The 18073-nt window shown below is 42.1% G+C and overlaps 1 protein-coding gene across 1 annotated transcript in view; it reads right to left on the reverse strand.

Moving 5' to 3' along the window:
• The window catches only part of LOC133239094 (MRG/MORF4L-binding protein-like), a 119416-nt gene extending 103305 nt beyond the window's left edge, over positions 1 to 16111 (reverse strand). The window contains exon 1 of the mRNA XM_061402644.1: positions 15970 to 16111. Coding sequence (XP_061258628.1) covers positions 15970 to 16111 — 142 coding nt within the window. The remainder of the gene's footprint in view (positions 1 to 15969) is intronic.
• Positions 16112 to 18073: the final 1962 nt, after the last annotated feature.

The raw sequence follows: 18073 nt of genomic DNA on the forward strand, positions 1-18073 counted from the left end.
TCTGAAGGTTAGGCACTCACCCTCTCCTTTCTTTGTCATTGTTTTTGTCATTGTTTACACTTTGCCTGGACAATGTGTTAAGAAAATAGCCACTGACATTCTCAGCATCTTTGAAGTGTCCTTTCTTATCCGTGGTGGTAGTTGAGTCACTAAGTCATGTCTGACTCTTGCAACCCCATGGACTGTAGCCTGCCTGTCCCCTCTGTCCATGGGATTTCCCAAGCAAGCATACTAGAGTAAGCTGCTATTTCCTTCTCCAGGGGATCTTCCTGATTCAGGGACTGAACCCAAGTCTCCTGCATTGCAGGAAGATTCTATACAAACTGAGCCACCAGGGAAGTCATTCTTATCTGTAGAAAATCTTTATTTAAAAAATAATAGAGAGGGCACAGCAATAATGATTGGCAAGTACGACCACTACTGGAATGTTCAAACTACCATACCATTGTGCTCATTTCACATGCTAGCAAGGTAATGCTCAAAATTCTTCAAGCTAGGCTTCAACAGTACGTGAATTCAGAATTTCCAGATGTACAAGATAGATTTTTTAAAAAAGCAGAGGAGCTAGAGATCAAGCTGCCAACATCTATTAGATCATATAAAAAGCAAGGGAATTCCAGAAAAACATCTACTTCTGCTTCATTGACTATGCTCAATCTTTTGACCGTGTGGATTACAACAAACTGTGGAAAATTCTTAAAGAGATGGGAATACCAGACCACCTTACCTGCCTTCTGAGAAACCTGTATGCAGGTCAAGAAGCAAGTTAGGGTTGGACAAGGAACAAAGGACTGGTTCAAAATTGGGAAAGGAGTATGTTAAGGTTATATATTGTCACCCTGCTTATTTAACTTATATGCAGAGTACATCATACAAAATGCTGGATTGGATAAACTATAAGCTAGAATCAAGATTGCCAGGAGAAATATCCTGGAAAACACCCTGATGCTAGGAAAGACTGAGGGCAGGAGGAGACGGGGGAGATAGAGGATGATATGATTGGATGGTATCACCAACTCAATGGACATGAGTTTGAGCAAACTTCCAGAGATAGTGAAGGACAGGGAAGTCTGGCATGCTGCAGTCCATGGGTTCATACAGAGTCATACATGACTGAGCAACTGAACAACAGATATGCAGATGATACCACTCTCATGGCAGAAAGCAAAGAGGAAATAGAGAGTCTCTTGAAGGTGAAAGTGAAAGAGGAGAGTGAAAAAGCTGGCTTAAAACTCAGCATTCAAGAAACTAAGTTCATGGCATCTTGTCTCATCACTTCATGGCAAATATATGGGAAAAGGGGAAACTTTTCCAGATTTTGTTTTCTTGGGCTCCAAAATCACAGGATGGTGACTGCAGCCATGAAATTTAAAAATGCTTGCTCCTTGGAAGAAAAACTATGACAAACCTAGACAGCATATTAAAAAGCAAAGATATCAGTGTTCCGACAAAGGTCTATAGCTTTTCCAGTAGTCATGTACGGATGTGGGAGTTGGACCATGAAGAAAGCTGAGTTCCAAAGAATTGATGCTTCTGAATTGTGGTGCTGAAGAAGACTCTTAAGAGTTCTTTGGACAGCAAGGAGCCCAAACTAGTCAATCCTAAAGGAAATCAACCCTGAATGTTCATTGGAAGGACTGATGCTTAAGCTGAAGCTCCAATACTTTGGCCACCTGATGCAAAGAGCCGACTCATTGGAAAAGGCCTTGATGCTGGGAAAGATTGAGGGCAGGAGGAGAAGGGGACAACAAAGGACAAGAAGGTTGGGTGGCAACATTGACTCAATGGACATGAGTCTGAGCAAACTCCGGGAGATGGTGAAGGACAGGGAAATTGGGAATGCTATGGTCCATGGGGTCACAAAGAATCAGACACAACTTAGCAACTGAACAACAACAGCCATCACTAGCTGTGCAGAACATGGGCAATTTTCTTCCTCTCTCTGAGCCCCTTTCATCATCTGTAAAATGGGAATCATAATAGCTACTCTGCGGGGTTGTCATGAGGATTAAAGAACTTCAGAGTAAGTGCTGAATAAGTGGCAGGTCCCTTTCCCTTTGTATTAGACACAGAGGAAAAGGATGAGTTCCTTCTGAAAAGTGAAATCAAAGGAACAGAATCCAAAAATTCAACTTGCCTACCAAATCTTGTCTAGTAATTCCTCTTGAAATGTCAGTATTATTTTAAAGAACTCCAAGTTTTTCTCTTCCAATGGAATATGCGATAAGTTCAGCCTGATGCAGTGGGGAAAATGTCAATATTAGGAAAAGGGCCCAGATGACCCAGGTTGTTGTTCTAGCTCAGTTGTGGAGTGTTGTGTAAGTCACTTCTCTTTATTATACATTTCTTTAATTTCCTCAATTGTTAAAATGATGATGGCTAAACTGCTGCTGCTGCTAAGTCGCTTCAGTCGTGTCCCACTCTGTGCAACCCCATAGACGGCAGCCCACCAGGCTCCCCCGTCCCTGGGATTCTCCAGGCAAGAATACTGGAGTGGGTTGCCATTTCCTTCTCCAATGCATGATAGTGAAAAGTGAAAGTGAAGTTGCTCAGTCGTGTCCCACTCTTCGCAACCCCATGGACTGCAGCCTACCAGGCTCCTCCATCCATGGGATTTTCCAAGGCAAGAGTACTGGAGTAGGATGCCATTGCCTTCTCCGGATTGCTAAACTAGGGTTTTCCAAACTGTCAGAAAATCAAAGGTTCCTGAATACACTCAAGAATCAGGTATTATCTGAATAAAATGCGAGCATATAGAGATAGAAAAAACAGCATTAAAAGTAGTCCTTGAATTCAAAGCATAAGAAACATTGGGTTAGAGGATACCTCAGGTGGCTGCCAGTTCTAACTTCCCATGTTTCAGTGAACACATGCACACCACATAAATGTAACTGCCAGTATGGCATTGTGATTCATGAGGCATTTTATTAGTCACATTGAGTTCACACTATGAATGCAGGTAGTCTGCATTCATAGTGTGAATGCAGACTACCTGCATTCATAGTGTGGATTCTCTCTTTGGCTGTTTGAAAATCAATGGAGCCCAGCTCCACTGCAGGGAGGCATGGTACCAATGTACACAATCAATCTGCCCTCTCTGAAGAAGTCTCAGTGCCCAGTGACATGGAAAAAGTTACTATGATGGAGAAAGAGCTTTGAGACAATATCTCGAGGGTGGCTGAATTTACAGTTTCATTTAGTAAGTGCACAGCTGCTGCTCTAGAACTAGAGGCAAATTATGGAAGATATCATTTGTTTTTGCCTGCTCAGCATCCTTTCCCATTCTTGTTTCCATTTCAGTTTCCCTTGGAAGTGAAGGGACTGGATTGCAAGTCCTACTATAAAATTGTAAGCAAGATCATGTTATCCTAGCATTAAGACCAACAAGTACTTCAGTGGGACAAAACAGAGTTCTGAAGCAGACCCAACTGATATTCTGACACAGATGCAAAGGTATTTCAACTGATAAAGTATAATACTTGCAACAACTATTAAGGAAACAATTGGAAATCTATACTTCCACATCACATACAAAAATTCAATATACTTGTGGGGCCTAAAACAACAAACTTTATAAAATAAACTATATAGCTTCTAGAAGAACACATATGAGAAAGCCTTAGTGACTTTAGATTAAGAGTTTTTAGATAAAACATCAAAAGCACAATCCATAAAAAAAAAAAAAACTGATAAATTAAACTTCAAGATTTTAAACTTTTGCTCTTTAAAGACACAGTTAAAAGAATGAAAAGCCACAAAAAGGGAGAAAATATTCATAAATTATACTTCTGAAAAGGAACTTATATCCAGAAAAAATAACTCTTAAAAGTCCACAATAAGAAAACAGACTAAAAAAAAAAAAAAAAAGAAAACAGACTAGCTTTTAAAACAAGCATAAGATCTGAACAGATACGTCACTAAAGAAGACACATCTGTGGCAAATAAGCATATGAAAACATGCTCACGTATTAATCATTAGGGAAATTCAAATTAAAACCTCAATATGGTACCCGGGCATACCTATTAGAGTAGCAAAATTTGAAAGGTTACCAATCCCAGGGGACAGTTATGACTTAGAGAACTAGAACCCTCACACACTGCTGGTGGAAATGTAAAATGGTGCAGCAGTCACTTTAGAAAAGTGTGGCAGGTTCACAAAAAAATGAACATAAAACTACTTTATGATTCAGTCGTTCCACTTCTAGCTGTTTACCCAAGAGAAATGAAAATGTATCTCCCTGCAGAGACTTACATGTGAATATTCACAGCAGCTTTATGTGTACTGGCGAAAAATCCAGAACCAACCCCAGTCCATCAACTGGTGATAACTAGATAAACTGTCATACACAAATGAATACTCACAAATAAAAAGAGACACACCATGGGCAAACGGTTCAACATGGATAAATCTCAAAGTAATTGTGTTAACAGCAAACGGCTGGCAAAAAGAATATGGTTCTGTTTATATAAAATTCTAGAGAACACAAACTAATCAAAAGCAGGTTAGTGGTCACCTGACTGAGGGAAGGGACAGGAGGAAAGGGTCACCAAGGGGCACAGGAAACTTTTCAGGTCACAGGCTCATTCATAATCTTGATTATGAGGATGGCCTCACAAGCATATGGGTATGCCAATATGTACCAAGGAAATGGCAACCCACTCCAGTGTTCTTGCCTGGAGGATCCCAGGGACGGGGGAGCCTGGTGGGCTGCCACCCATGGGGCTGCACAGAGTTGGACACGACTGAAGCGACTTAGCAGCAGCAGCAGCATACACTTTAAATACGGACTGTTTGTTGGTATGTTAATTATACCTCAATAAAGCTGTTTTGGGTCTTCCCTGGTGGCTCTGAGGTAAAGAATCTGCCTGCCAATGCAGAAGATGTGGGTTCGATCCCTGGATCAGGAAGATCCCCTGGAGGAGGAAATAGTAATCTACTCCAGTATTCTTACTGGGAAATCCCATGGACAGAGGAGCCTGTCGGGCTACAGTCCATGGGGTCACAAAAGAGTCAGATATGACTTAGCGATTAAACAACAACAAAGCTGTTTTTAAAGACAATAATCAAAATTATTTTCCTTTGTATATCCATATCCCTTGCAATGTAATTTTGCAGCTACTTCCATCAAGAGGAAGAGTCCTTCTCCATCCTTTGAACCCGGGATGGCTAACAGAATGTGCTAGAAGTGATGTTGTTGCCTGTTCTGAAGCCTAGGTCTTAAAGTACTTGTTCATTCCCTCCTGACTTGCAATTTGGGTTCTGAAGCCTAGGTCTTAAAATACTTGTTCATTCCCTACTGACTTGCAATTTGGGTTGCAATAACAAAACCATCAACAGGGTGGTTCAGCAAACAGTTATTTCTCACAGTTTTGGAGGCAGAGAATTCTGAGACCAAGGTGCCCACAGGTTCAGTGTGTGGTGAGAGCTCACTTCCTGTTCACGGAGGACTGACTTCTCACTGGGTCCTCACATGACAAAAGGGGCAAGGTGCTCTTAGGAGTCTCTTCTGTGAGGACACTGATTCCATTCAGGAAGGCTCTGCCCTCCAGACCTAATTACCGACCAAAGGCTCCCACCTTCTAATACCATCATTTCAGGGATTAGGGTTTCAACATATGAATTCTGGGGGGACACAAACATTCAGACTCTAGCACCCGCTCTCCCTCAGAACCCTGCTGCGACCCTATGAACAGGAAAGCAAGACAGAGGATGGAAGCCACATGGCCCAGCCACTCCTCTCCTTTTGAACACCCAGTCACCCCCAGAGGCAGAACCGCCTACCTAGCCTGCGGTCAAGGAAACTGAGTGTATTAGAGGACAGGCCAGTCAAGATCACATGACCTGCTCAGCTGAGGCCAACTTGACCTTTCAACCCTCTGAATCAAGTAAATAGCTGTTGTGCTATAACACTAAGTGTGGAGTGGTCTCATTTGCGGTTAATATTAATACATAAGTGATTCACTTCCCACCCAGGACCATATTCCTCGCTCACCTGACTTGACTTGATCTTGGTGGGGCAGCTAGAGATTAGGAACTGTTCACTATCTTCCAGCCACCTTCACTCCACTTAAAATGTTCATTTTTCATACACCAAACATGAATGTCTATTATCTAGGCACTGGGCTAGACCCCAAGGGTAGATGATATACGAGACAGCCCCATCACAGGAGATCTGAGATTATACATCAGAGTTACAGGGGGGTAGCAACAAGCAAATCAAATTCATTTTTTCCTTTTTTTAGGTTGGTTTTCTTGGATATTTCTAAATCAGTTAATTTCTCTCATAAGCTTAGTATGAAATCCCTCCCTGCTCTACGAAGAGTTAAAGAAAATGGGGGTAAACCTCCTGTAAAACAAGACACAATTCAGGCAGCATTAGTAAAGGATGACATTCAAAGAAGGATGTGATCACAAGTGAGAAAGGAGTGAACTTATATAAGAACTGTTGTTCAGTAGATCAGTCATGTCTGACTCTTTGCAACCCCTTGGACTGTAGCCCGCCAGGCTCCTCTGTCCATGGAATTTTCCAGGCAAGAATACTGGAGTGAGTTGTCATTTCCTTCTCCAGAGGATCCCCCTGACCCAGGGATCTCTTACATCAAACCTGCATCTCCTGTGTCTCCTGCATTGGCAGGCGGATTCTTTACCACTGAACCACTAGGGAAGCCTGTACAAGAATTACTGAGGGGTAAAGGTGCATAGTTTGGAAGCAGATGAGAAGTCATAGGGATTGGGCTAAAAAAAACACAAGCAAATTCATTAATGCAAGTATCAAGCACTGACATTTGTATTTTTAAAAGGTTTTAAACGCCCAGCTTCCAGATGTTGTTCTTCAGAGATACTGATCCAGGAGACAGGCTGACCATCTTAGTCAACTGCCATTTAAATGTCCTGCCCTCAAGTTGAAGGAAACACATATTTTGTAAAGACCTCCAGGAGAGTGTGGGTTCTAAAGGCTGAGGCCATTCCACTCCCAAGAAGTGGTTTATGGATGTGACAACGAGGGCAAGGAACAAAAGCATGAGGTGTTCTTTGCTCTTTATGTCTATCTAGATCGAGAGAGTACTCATGATTGCCCTCAGAAATATTTATATTAGACTATCAAGAAAAGCCACCTCTTGATGCCTCAAATGTCATCCTGGGTGCTCATCCCCTATTCAAAAGAGTAGACTGCCACCTCAAGGGGAAGGAACAGGAGCCAGGTTCATGGCCACAGAGCTCAATTTTGGATGAATCTATTTTTGTCAATCTTCCTAAGATAGCATGGGTCACTGGTTCTACTCAGATTCCAGAAATAACTAATGACTAGTAGTTATTCACTTTTTGGCCAAGGGTTGAAGAAACAGAACAAGGAATAGCTAAATTGACATTTAATGATATTTTGAGTAAAAAAACAAACACACAAAATTGGTTTAAAAACCCTCCTGACTTCAAGAGAAAGACAAATACCATATGGTATCACTTATATGTGGAATCTAAAATATAACTCAAAAGAACTTATCTGTGAAACAGACTTATGGACATAGCGCACAAACACGTGGTTGCCAAGGAGGGAGGGGGTAGGGAAGGGATGGATTGGAAGTTTGGGATTATCAGATACAAACCACTGTATATAGAACGGATGAACAATAAAGCCCTACTGTATAGCACACGGAAGTATATTCAATATCCTGTGATCAACCATAATGGAAAAGAATATGAAAAAGTATGTATACTTACATGTAACTGAATCACTTTGCTATACAGCAGGAATTAACACAACACTTTAAATCAACTATATTTCATTAAAACGAACACATTTCAATAAAAAACATCCTCCTTTGTCTCTCAATTGTGAACCTTTCACTCACTGTCTTTTTAAGAGAACACATTCATTAACCTGTGCTGCGCTGAGTCACTCAGTTGTGTCTTGACTCTTTGCAACCCCATGGACGCCAAGGCTCCTCTGTCCATGGGGATTCTCCAGGCAAGAATATTTGAGTGGGATGCCATGCAATCCTCCAGGGGATCTTCCCAACCCAGGGATCGAACCCAGGTCTGCCACACTCCAGGCAGATTCTGTACCATCTAAGCCACCAGGGAAGCCATTCACTAACCTAGGACTTGGCAAAAAGAAAGTCTCCCTAATCCTTAGCCATGCATACCCCTAAGACAGAAGCCCAGGAGGGATTTAGAGACAAGTGAAATCGCTTCTGCAGCCCTTCAGGGTGATCTCCGAGTCCCCTGGTAACAAACAGACACTTTCTACCTAACAACACGAGTTCACACCATCCTCAAGACACAGATCCTACTTCTTATCTCTCAGAAGCCTTGGGCCTTCTGCTCAGATGAGGGTTGTATCTAGGGAGTGCCTCACCTGGAACTCTACCCTTCTTCCAAATTATATCTTCCCCAGATTCCTGGAAAAGCTTTCACCTCAATGGAGAAAGACTTAAGTTGGTCGCTATTAAAATTGCTTTATTATTATTATTTTTTGCTTTGACGGCTTTGTGCCTTTTATCATTAAAAATACAGTATCATTTAAATAAAAGTGAAGAGTGACATTTCTAAAAAAATGCCTGCCGCTCAGGGATAACACTATTAATTTTAAAAGGTTATTACTTGAAAGAACACCCTTTTAGCACACGGTGTTAAACACTGCAAAGCTTCGCATATCAACAGGCCATACATCAGCAATTTGCCTTTGGTGCTGAGATTCCAAAAAGAATCTCCTGTACTGGGAGTAGGCTGACTGTGCCTCCAGCCCTCTCCATGTCAGCACCAGGCATAGGGCCACAGCTGTCTCCTCAGTGAGCAAAGCTAGATGCACTCATTCTCCAAGTACCACTGAAAGAAAGCCACGACTTTTTTTTTTTTTTTTTAGAGACACTTTCATCAGATGTGTTCCCAGCCTCTGGTTCCACTTGGCAATAGGCCAAGCTCAGTAGCCTTGATAGAGGAGCAGTGAGCTTGTGAACCACCTGAAAATTCAGTCTCCACAAGATATAAGGAAATCTTTCATTATCGCCAGTATTCAACCACCATGGTAGATTACAAAGGCCATAAATCAAAGTCAAAATAGGCCAGTCATAGCCCAATTCACTGGCAGGCTGTATTCTGTACCTTCCAGATGCATTGGCCTCTAGGATGGAAGCCAAGAGACAAAAGACCATTCCATAGGAAAGTAGACCAGCTTGGCTAAGAGACAAGAATATAGGATAATGGGGCTTAGCGGCAGAATGTGCATTGATTTTATCCATAGTAAAAAGTAACATCACCAAAGTGCTTAAGTGAAAGTCAGTCACTCAGTCGTATCCAACTTTTTGTGACTCCATGGACTGTAGCCTGCCAGGCTCCTCTGTCCATGGAATTTTTGAGGCAAAAATACTGGAGAGAGTAGTCACTCTCTTCTCCAGGGGATCTTCCCAACCCAGAAATCAAACCTGCATCTCCTGCATTGCAGGCAGATTCTTTACCGTCTGATCCACCAGGGAAATGGAGTAACTAAAAGGGACTTGCATACACACACACAAAACCATCAAGTACCAATTCTACTTTCATTCTTGTATATACCACTTAGAGAAAATGGTCTTGCTGGAGCAACCAGCAAAATTCAGAAGGGGCCAGGGTGAAGGAGAATCCAAGGGACTTTTTCCAAAGCCCAGATGCATGCATTCTAGGAGGAGAATTGGTTTGATAATACATGCAGTGTCCTGCAGCAGTGCTCTCTGCCCACCAGGAGATTACTGTCATCATACACATCGCTAACAAAATCAGACTCTCCCATCTCATCTCACTTCAATTTGCCCTGGTTTCACTCCTGTGAAAGAGAGATCAACAATAAGCCCAAATGCAATACAGATGGTATAGAAAATAAACAGTCTCCAAGACAAAAAATTAGTCTATAACACTGAAAACCTATGTCCAACAGTTCCAAAAACCTATCAGGATTCTCCCACTATTGGACAAGAAAAATCCTTTCAAATTTCCTGGAAAGAGATTGACAAATGAAGATCTGAAGGGTGGAACACCCCTTCCCTTTAGAAATGGAGAGTTCAGGAATTAAAATGATAATAAGTACTGTCAAAAAAATCAATGCTGCAAACACAGTTGGATCACTGGTGCTGATCGTGAGTGCCACACGACTCAGCTTGCTCCTTTCTCTGTATGAAACGTGACTTGTCATCTGTCATGTGGACTAGGTTTGACAATTTCAGTCACGTTAGGGAACATGACATCTGCTAGGACCGTCAGCCACTTTCCGCAAATGCTCTTCAATCTGAGGGTGTTGCTTGAGAAAGTGACAGTGTTGGCAAAACCAGAAGTCTTTTCAAGGCTGAGCTCCAGTGTTGAAGGCTGACGTGATGAATGTCTCCGAAGGTGACTGAACCCACTCTCATGGCCCAGATTCAGCTCCATGTGGCAGTTTCAAAGCTCACATACACAACTATGTTTGATTCCCACACACTGATTTAGTCTCAGCTCAAGTTAAAAATGGAGAAGCCAATGGCACCCCACTCCAGTACTCTTGCCTGGAAAACCCCATGGACGGAGGAGCCTGGTGGGCTGCAGTCCATGGGGTCGCTAAGAGTCGGATGTGACTGAGTGACTTCACTTTCACTTTTCACTTCATGCATTGGAGAAGGAAATGGCAACCCACTCCAGTGTTCTTGCCTGGAGAATCCCACGGATGGGGGAGCCTGGTGAGCTGCCATCTATGGGGTCGCACAGTCAGACACGACTGAAGCGACTTAGCAGGAGCAGCAGCAAGTTAAAAATCTAAAATCAGGTGCCATCAGAATCAGTCACACATTTTCTTATGCTGTAACATGAGCACATCTGTTGCCCACACTGGCCATCAGAAGCAAACATCACCAAAATAAAAGCTCTGGGGTCTGCTACTGATTTGAACTATTATTCTGAGCAGTCGATACCATTTCTCCATTTAGATCTTCTGAGGGGATTAGACTCAGTAATGTCTGAGATGTCTATTTTCAGAGTCTGTGCTTAGGAACTCACAATAAAAAGGGAAATATATATCTAAAGATATAATTTTACCTCACAATATTTCAAAACACCTTTAAATGCTGAGTTGAGTAACAAATTTCTGACTTTTCAACAATGCAGGAAATGCCTATCTTTGAATAAAGGCAACATCAAAGAAAAGAGGGCACAGAAGGACAGAGACCAGCCACAATAATATTATTCAAGCCCCTAGATGCAGCCATTCCTGAAGCAGAAGTGCTTCAGGAACCTTTCAATTATGTGAGTCAATACATTTCCTTTTATGTTTAAGCTTCTGGTGGCTCAGACCGTAAAGCATCTTGCTTACAATGCAGGAGACCTGGATTCGATCCCTGGGTCGGGAAGATCCTCTGAAATGGCAACCCACTCCAGTACTCTTGCCTGGAAAATCCCATGGACAGAGGAGCATGGGGGGCTATAGTCCACGGGGTCATAAAGAGTCGGACACGACTGAGCAACTTCACTCACAAGTTGAGCTTCTGGTCAACTCAAATCAAGATGATTCCTGACTAATAGACGGAGGAATCTTTAGGACCCCTGAAGAGCATTCAGTATTTTAATTGATCTCATTACTTTGAGTACCAGATCAAATATACTTCAACCTCAGTAACTTGATCTGTAAAGAAGAAAGACTTTGTGACCCATCTTCTTATACTGAAATCAGTATTCATCTGGCTTAGTCTGTAATCCAGTAGAAAGAAATTCATGTAGGCTCCACTAAAACAAAGTAGAGAATGTAAAGAGAAGTAAGAGTTAACTCTAGAGATGAATTAGTGAATGCCTAGCCTCTCTCTAGGCCTTCCCTTGTGCCTCAGCTGGTAAAGGATCTGCCTGCAATGCGGGAGACCTGGGTTCAATCCCTGGGTTAGGAAGGTCCCCTGGAGAAGGGAAAGGCTACCCACTCCAGTATTCCAGACTGGAGAATTTCATGGACTGTATAGACCAAGGGGTCACAAAGAGTTGGACACAACTGAATGACTTTCACTTTTTCTCCTCTCTCTCTAGAAGTCTTGAACTGGCTACACAGAGGCACTGGTCACGACTGCTGAAGCCACATTTGGTCGTGATTGTACAAAATAACCAAGAGTAGATGGGAAAAAAAAACAAGAACATCCCCGCTCCCCCGCACCACACCTCACAGATTGCCAAATGACAAACCTGGGAAGCCAAAATACACTTGCAGGTCCAGGGAATGAGACGAGGCTAGAGTCACAGCACAATGTAATTCAAAGGGAGTGACAGAATCAAGAAGTCCAGTATAATAATGCAAAGTAGAACTGCATACTCTGACCTCATTACACCTGGATTCCAGTATCATGGCACACAGGGTAGCCTGGGAAGAGATTCAAGGTGGACAAAAGGTAGCCTGCCTTTAGGTTTAGGAGAAAGAAAGAAAATGGAAAAGGGGACTGGAAGAAGAGAAATGAAGACAGAACAAGAGAAATGAAGTATGGTGGTTAAGACCAGAGCCTCAGACTTCCTGAGGTAGTCCAGGGAAGTGGTTAAGATACCATGCTCCCAATGGAGCAAGCTCGGATTCAACCCTGAGTCAGAGAACTATTAATAGATCTTACATGCCACAACCAAGAGTTTTCATGTCACAACTCTAAGATCCCACAGGCCGCAGAGAAGACCCTGCACGCCCAACTAAGACCAGGCACAGCCAGAAAAGAAGACCAGAGCCTCTGAAAACAGACAGACCTGGGTTCGGATATGAGTTCTGCTCCTTCTTTTGAGACTTCTTTTTTTCCTTCCTCCTTTCCTTTTCTTCCTTTCTTTTGTCTTTAACAATTTTATTGAATTATAGCATACATGTTATAAAATTGCACATTTCAAATACACAAATCAATGACCTAGTAACTTTACCAAGTTATGCAGCCTTCACCCTCAATCAGTTCTAGAACACTGTCATCTCTCCAGTAAGCACCTTCATTCTCACAGTTAATCTCCATCCCCATTCTCAGCTCCAGAACCACCACTATGTTGAGTCTCTAAAAATAAATTTACTTTCTGCCTCTATAAATTTGCCCTTTCTGGACACCTCACATAAGTGGAATCACATGATATGAGATCTCTTGTGTCTGACCTCTCTTATTTAATGTAATGTTTTTGAGACTCACCCATCACCATTTGCATAACAAATGTCAGAAGTTTACCCCCATTTTGCTGAAGAGTAGTTCACTGTCGGTATGAGACTTATTTTCTTAAGCCTCAGTTTCCTCATCCGTAAAATAAGGATAAGAATAATAAAACCAATTCGATAGCACTAAATAAATGTGATAAATGAAATAGTGCATATTAAGACTGTAGCATAGCAGCAGGTACACAAAATATGCATAATTAATTTTAAGAAGCTACAGTAGTAACATAAAGAAAGCATTGCTATTTCAACCATTCACAATTCTGACTTTACAGACATTACCTTCCTCCTACTCACTATTCAAGGAAGAAAAGGAAGGTACGTTGGCTTGCATTTTAATAGAAAAGGAAAGGAAAACACAAGCTAAATGAGTGCCTTGGGCACCCCCGGAGAACCTCTGGGTGGAATGGGGAGGGGTGCAGACAGCTCACAAAATGTAGTACCTCCTAAACAGCATCACCCCAACTGTCAGAGAGCCTTTTGCTTCTAAGTGAATCTGGGGGAAGATGGCAGAATTGAGTTGGTAATGCATAGATTCACTTTCTAAAAAATGGAGTGATAATGATGTAAGAGAAAGCTCCCTAAGTAGGAATAATGGTGTGAAAGTAAGGGAAAGAACAAATCCAAGTGAATTAGAAAATGCCACCCAGATCCTGTCATGTACTCAACCGCTGCAAGGCCTCTCCCAGGGAACTGCACAGGCACAAACCCTGCTCCAGCTTCCAAAACTCAGAACAGGACAGAGGAAGGAGACAGCTCCTTGTGAAGAGGCATCCTGCAGCTTGATTCGGTAAGGTCCAGCCTTCCCTGTCTTTCATGCAGCTGACTCTGAAAATACACTTTTTAAAGCTCAGGAGTTTAAAGGTTTCATCGTTCCTGCTAGCAGAAATACATTAATCAAACACAGAAACATGCATGGAGAAATGATTAAATGGTCCCAAGCAGGGCAACTACTGACACCATTCTCTGCTGCAGGGCCTGTGGAAGGAAGATCCACAGAGACCTGAAGCAGAAGTACATCGAATGGAGCTGGAACTTTCAGAAACAGAAAGAGCCAGATTATAAAAGGGTGGGATTTTAGGTATAGGAAACTTTCATATACTTAGTAAGTGTTCCTGAAAGTAGCAAATATCCAAACCAAAGTTTGAATTTCAGTTAGAGCACAGAGTTACTGGAAAGACTCTCATGTACCTCTAAGTCAACCTTTCCCTTTATATCTAGATATCTAGAAAGAGGAGGAGGAATAGAAACACACACAAATACACATCCATGACCTTGGCAGGATAGATAAGGACCTTTCATCATTAACTAGATCTAAGATAAATTAAATAACTATAATTTTGAAGGCCGCACACTTTTTGCATTGCTAAGAATAGACACTCAACAGATGGCTTTTGTGTTTAGCCAAAGTAAACACTTCAGTGAAGTTTCTTTAGATCCACAAAGTCACGGCAGGAACCTAATATGAGATCAAGGTTAGAAATTAAATTGCTCTAAGAAATGACGTATGAAGAATGTTTTGAGTCTTCTCTCGGTGCTTGAGGAAGTAAGGAGTCTAGGGACCTGAGAATGACAAAAAGGGAGATGAGGGGAAAGTAATTCTAGAACTGTAGCTCTCAACCAGGTACACTTTGGCTCCCAGGGGACATTTGGCAATAGCTGGAGACGTTTTTAGTCTCCCTCCACAGCTTGAGGGAGAAACACAACTGGTGTCTAGTGGAGAGAAGTCAGGGCACTGCCAAACACCCACCAGTGCACAGGTCAGCTCCTGCTACAAGGAACTATCCCTCACAAGATTTCAATAGAGCCAAGTTTAAGAAATGATGGCTTTGAATTGTGGTGCTAGAGAAGACTCTTGAGAGTCTCTTGGACTGCAAGGAGATCAAACCAGTCAATCCTAAAGGAAATCGACCCTAAATATTCATTGTAAGGACTGATGCTGAAGCTGAAGCTCTAATACTTTGGTCACCCAATGCAAAGACGCTGACTCATTGGAAAAGACCCTGATGCTGAGAAAGATTGAGGGCAGGAGGAGAATGGGGTGGCAGAGGATGAGATGGTTGGATAGCATCACCGACTCAATGGACATGAGTTTAAGCAAACTCTAGGAGATAGTGAAGGATGAGGAAGTCTGGCGTGCCACAGTCCCTGGGGTCGCAAAGAGTCAGACACAACTTAGCAACTGAACAACAACAGAAAAATAAAAGGAGTCTATTAACAACTTGAAACGTCAGGAATCAAACAGACAAATAGGGGACAGATAGAGGAGAAATTCCCTGGGATCAGGGATGGACCAGGAAGTTTTCATAATACCTTTTCAACTTTCTTTTGTGTGCTTAGAAGTACCGAGATGTCTCTTTCCATTTTCTCTACATTAAATTCTACAACATGATAGCCTTGTGGTAGAGATGTCTTGGAGAATAGGAAAGAAGAACCACAATCAGCAGAGGGCAGGGAGACAGGAGAGCAAGGTGCTGCAGCAGAGACCAATGGTGATACTTGAACCAGTCAAGCCAGCAGGCCAGGCTGCCATGTCTTCACCTCGGCAGTCTCCCAGACTGGGGGGGAAGGGGTGGAAGTTCTGCCAGGATGTGTGTGGCAAGAAGGCTTGGGGAGATGGTGACACAGATAAGGAGGCTCGCACTCAGTCATTCAGTCATGTCAGACTCTTTGCAACCCCATGGACTATAGCCCACCAGGCTCCTCTGTCCATGGGATTTTCCAGGCAACAGTGCCAGAGTGGATTGCCATTTCCTCCTTCAGGGGATACTCCCAACACAGGGATCGAACCTGCATCTCCTGAATTGGCAGGCGGATCCCTTACCACTGGGCACCCGGGAAGCCCCCTCAGTGTAGTAAACTTGCTTGCTGCAGGGTGAGTAGATATAGCCACGGCTGGCCAGAGCGCACAGATCTGGGGGTATCACAGCCTGTTCATCTCTGTCTTCCAGCACCTCACACGCCATCTGTACCCTGGCATCTGAGGTTGGACTTTTCACTCCTATATTCAATTGTGGTAGTTTATTTCAGTTGTTGTTATTTGTCTTTTGTGTTACTTTTTAATTTGTGATTAAAAAACAAAAATACAGCCTTAAATTGACCAAAGTCATGAGAAGAATCTACATACAGGGTCAGTCAGCTTCTCTCGAGTCTCACAATCCCCATGCCAAAATTTTCAAGCACCCACATATGCCAGACATGGTGCGTGGCACTCTGGATCTTCAGGGCAAGACGGTGACATACAGGTGACTATTTCCATTTTAGTGATGAGAAAACAGACTTGAAAAGACAAAATTACTTCTCTAGGTTACATAGGTGGAAAATATTTGTTTCAGGCTTAGAACCTGGTCACCTTGACTTTAAGGACAGGGGAACAAGTTATCCTGGAAATATCGTAACAAGTGGAATAGAAATGAGTACCTAGCACATAAATAGATGTTCAAGATTATCAATTTAAATACAGTGAATTAAAACATTTAAAAATCTATTAGTAGGTGTAAAAAATCATAAGGGTTTAAGTAATATAACTTGAAATACTTCCAGGAAGGCAATTTGTCAATAAATATAAAGAGAGCTAGTGAGATTCCTACTATTTCATCAAGTAATTCTATTTCTATTATCTTAGTCTAAAGATGAATGAAGGTAGAGATTTATTCTACAAATGAAGGTAGAGATTTATTCCCAAGTATTATGGAGGTCATTTATTATACAAAAAAAGAAATTTGCTATCATAAGGAAATTAATTTTAGCATATCCATAAAATAGAATTGCATGTATTTACTAAAGATTATTTTACCAAAATATTTACTGTGGGAAAGTGCTTAAAATATTAAAATCAGATCAGATCACATCAGTCGCTCAGTCGTGTCCGACTCTTTGCGACCCCATGAATCACAGCACGCCAGGCCTCCCTATCCATCACCAACTCCCAGAATTCACTCAGACTCAGGTCCATCGAGTCAGTGATGCCATCCAGCCATCTCATCCTCTGTCGTCCCCTTCTCCTCCTGCCCCCAATCCCTCCCAGCATCAGAGTCTTTTCCAGTGAGTCAACTCTTCACATGAGGTGGCCAAAGTACTGGAGTTTCAGCTTTAGCATCAGTCCTTCCAAAGAAATCCCAGGGCTGATCTCCTTCAGAATGGACTGGTTGGATCTCCTTGCAGTCCAAGGGACTCTCAAGAGTCTTCTCCAACACCACAGTTCAAAAGTATCAATTCTTCAGCGCTCAGCCTTCTTCACAGTCCAACTCTCACATCCATACATGACCACAGGACAAACCATAGCCTTGATTAGATGAACCTTTGTTGGCAAAGTAATGTCTCTGCTTTTGAATATGCTGTCTAGGTTGGTCATAACTTTCCTTCCAAGGAGTAAGTGTCTTTTAATTTCATAGGATTATACAATTACATCTTCACTGTGATGCCAATTTTTTTAGTATATAAGAAAAAAGATGGCAATAAAATATGCCAAAATATTATTAATAGTACAGTTTTTCTTTTAAACATCTTTCTGTATTTTAAATTTTTTCTACAAAATCTAGACCTTGTATTTATAATTGTAAACAAAATGAAAACCAAGATGACCTTGCAATAACTTGAGAAAGAAGTTCATAAATGATGACTGGGTTGGGCCACAGTAAAGTGCATTTGAAAGACCTTCAACAAAGAAGTCTTATTCTGCAACATAACTCCATGATAACACCCACCCCCCACCCCCAGCCAAACCAGCATTACCTGTGGTGTGTCAGAGACACACACAAGACTCACAAAGTTTCCATCAAGAGGGAGCTCAGAAAAGAGAATGACAGGGATCTGCAGTCCTAAGAAAAGACCAGGGTTTACCAAGAAACATGCAAGTAGGTGAAAGCTAAGTGGCTAGAAGAAGCCAGGCTGGCCCTGGACAGTGTAAACAATTTGTAAAGCAGCCT

This window comes from Bos javanicus, chromosome 26 (assembly GCF_032452875.1).
Source record: "Bos javanicus breed banteng chromosome 26, ARS-OSU_banteng_1.0, whole genome shotgun sequence".
Taxonomy (NCBI): Eukaryota; Metazoa; Chordata; class Mammalia; order Artiodactyla; family Bovidae; genus Bos; species Bos javanicus.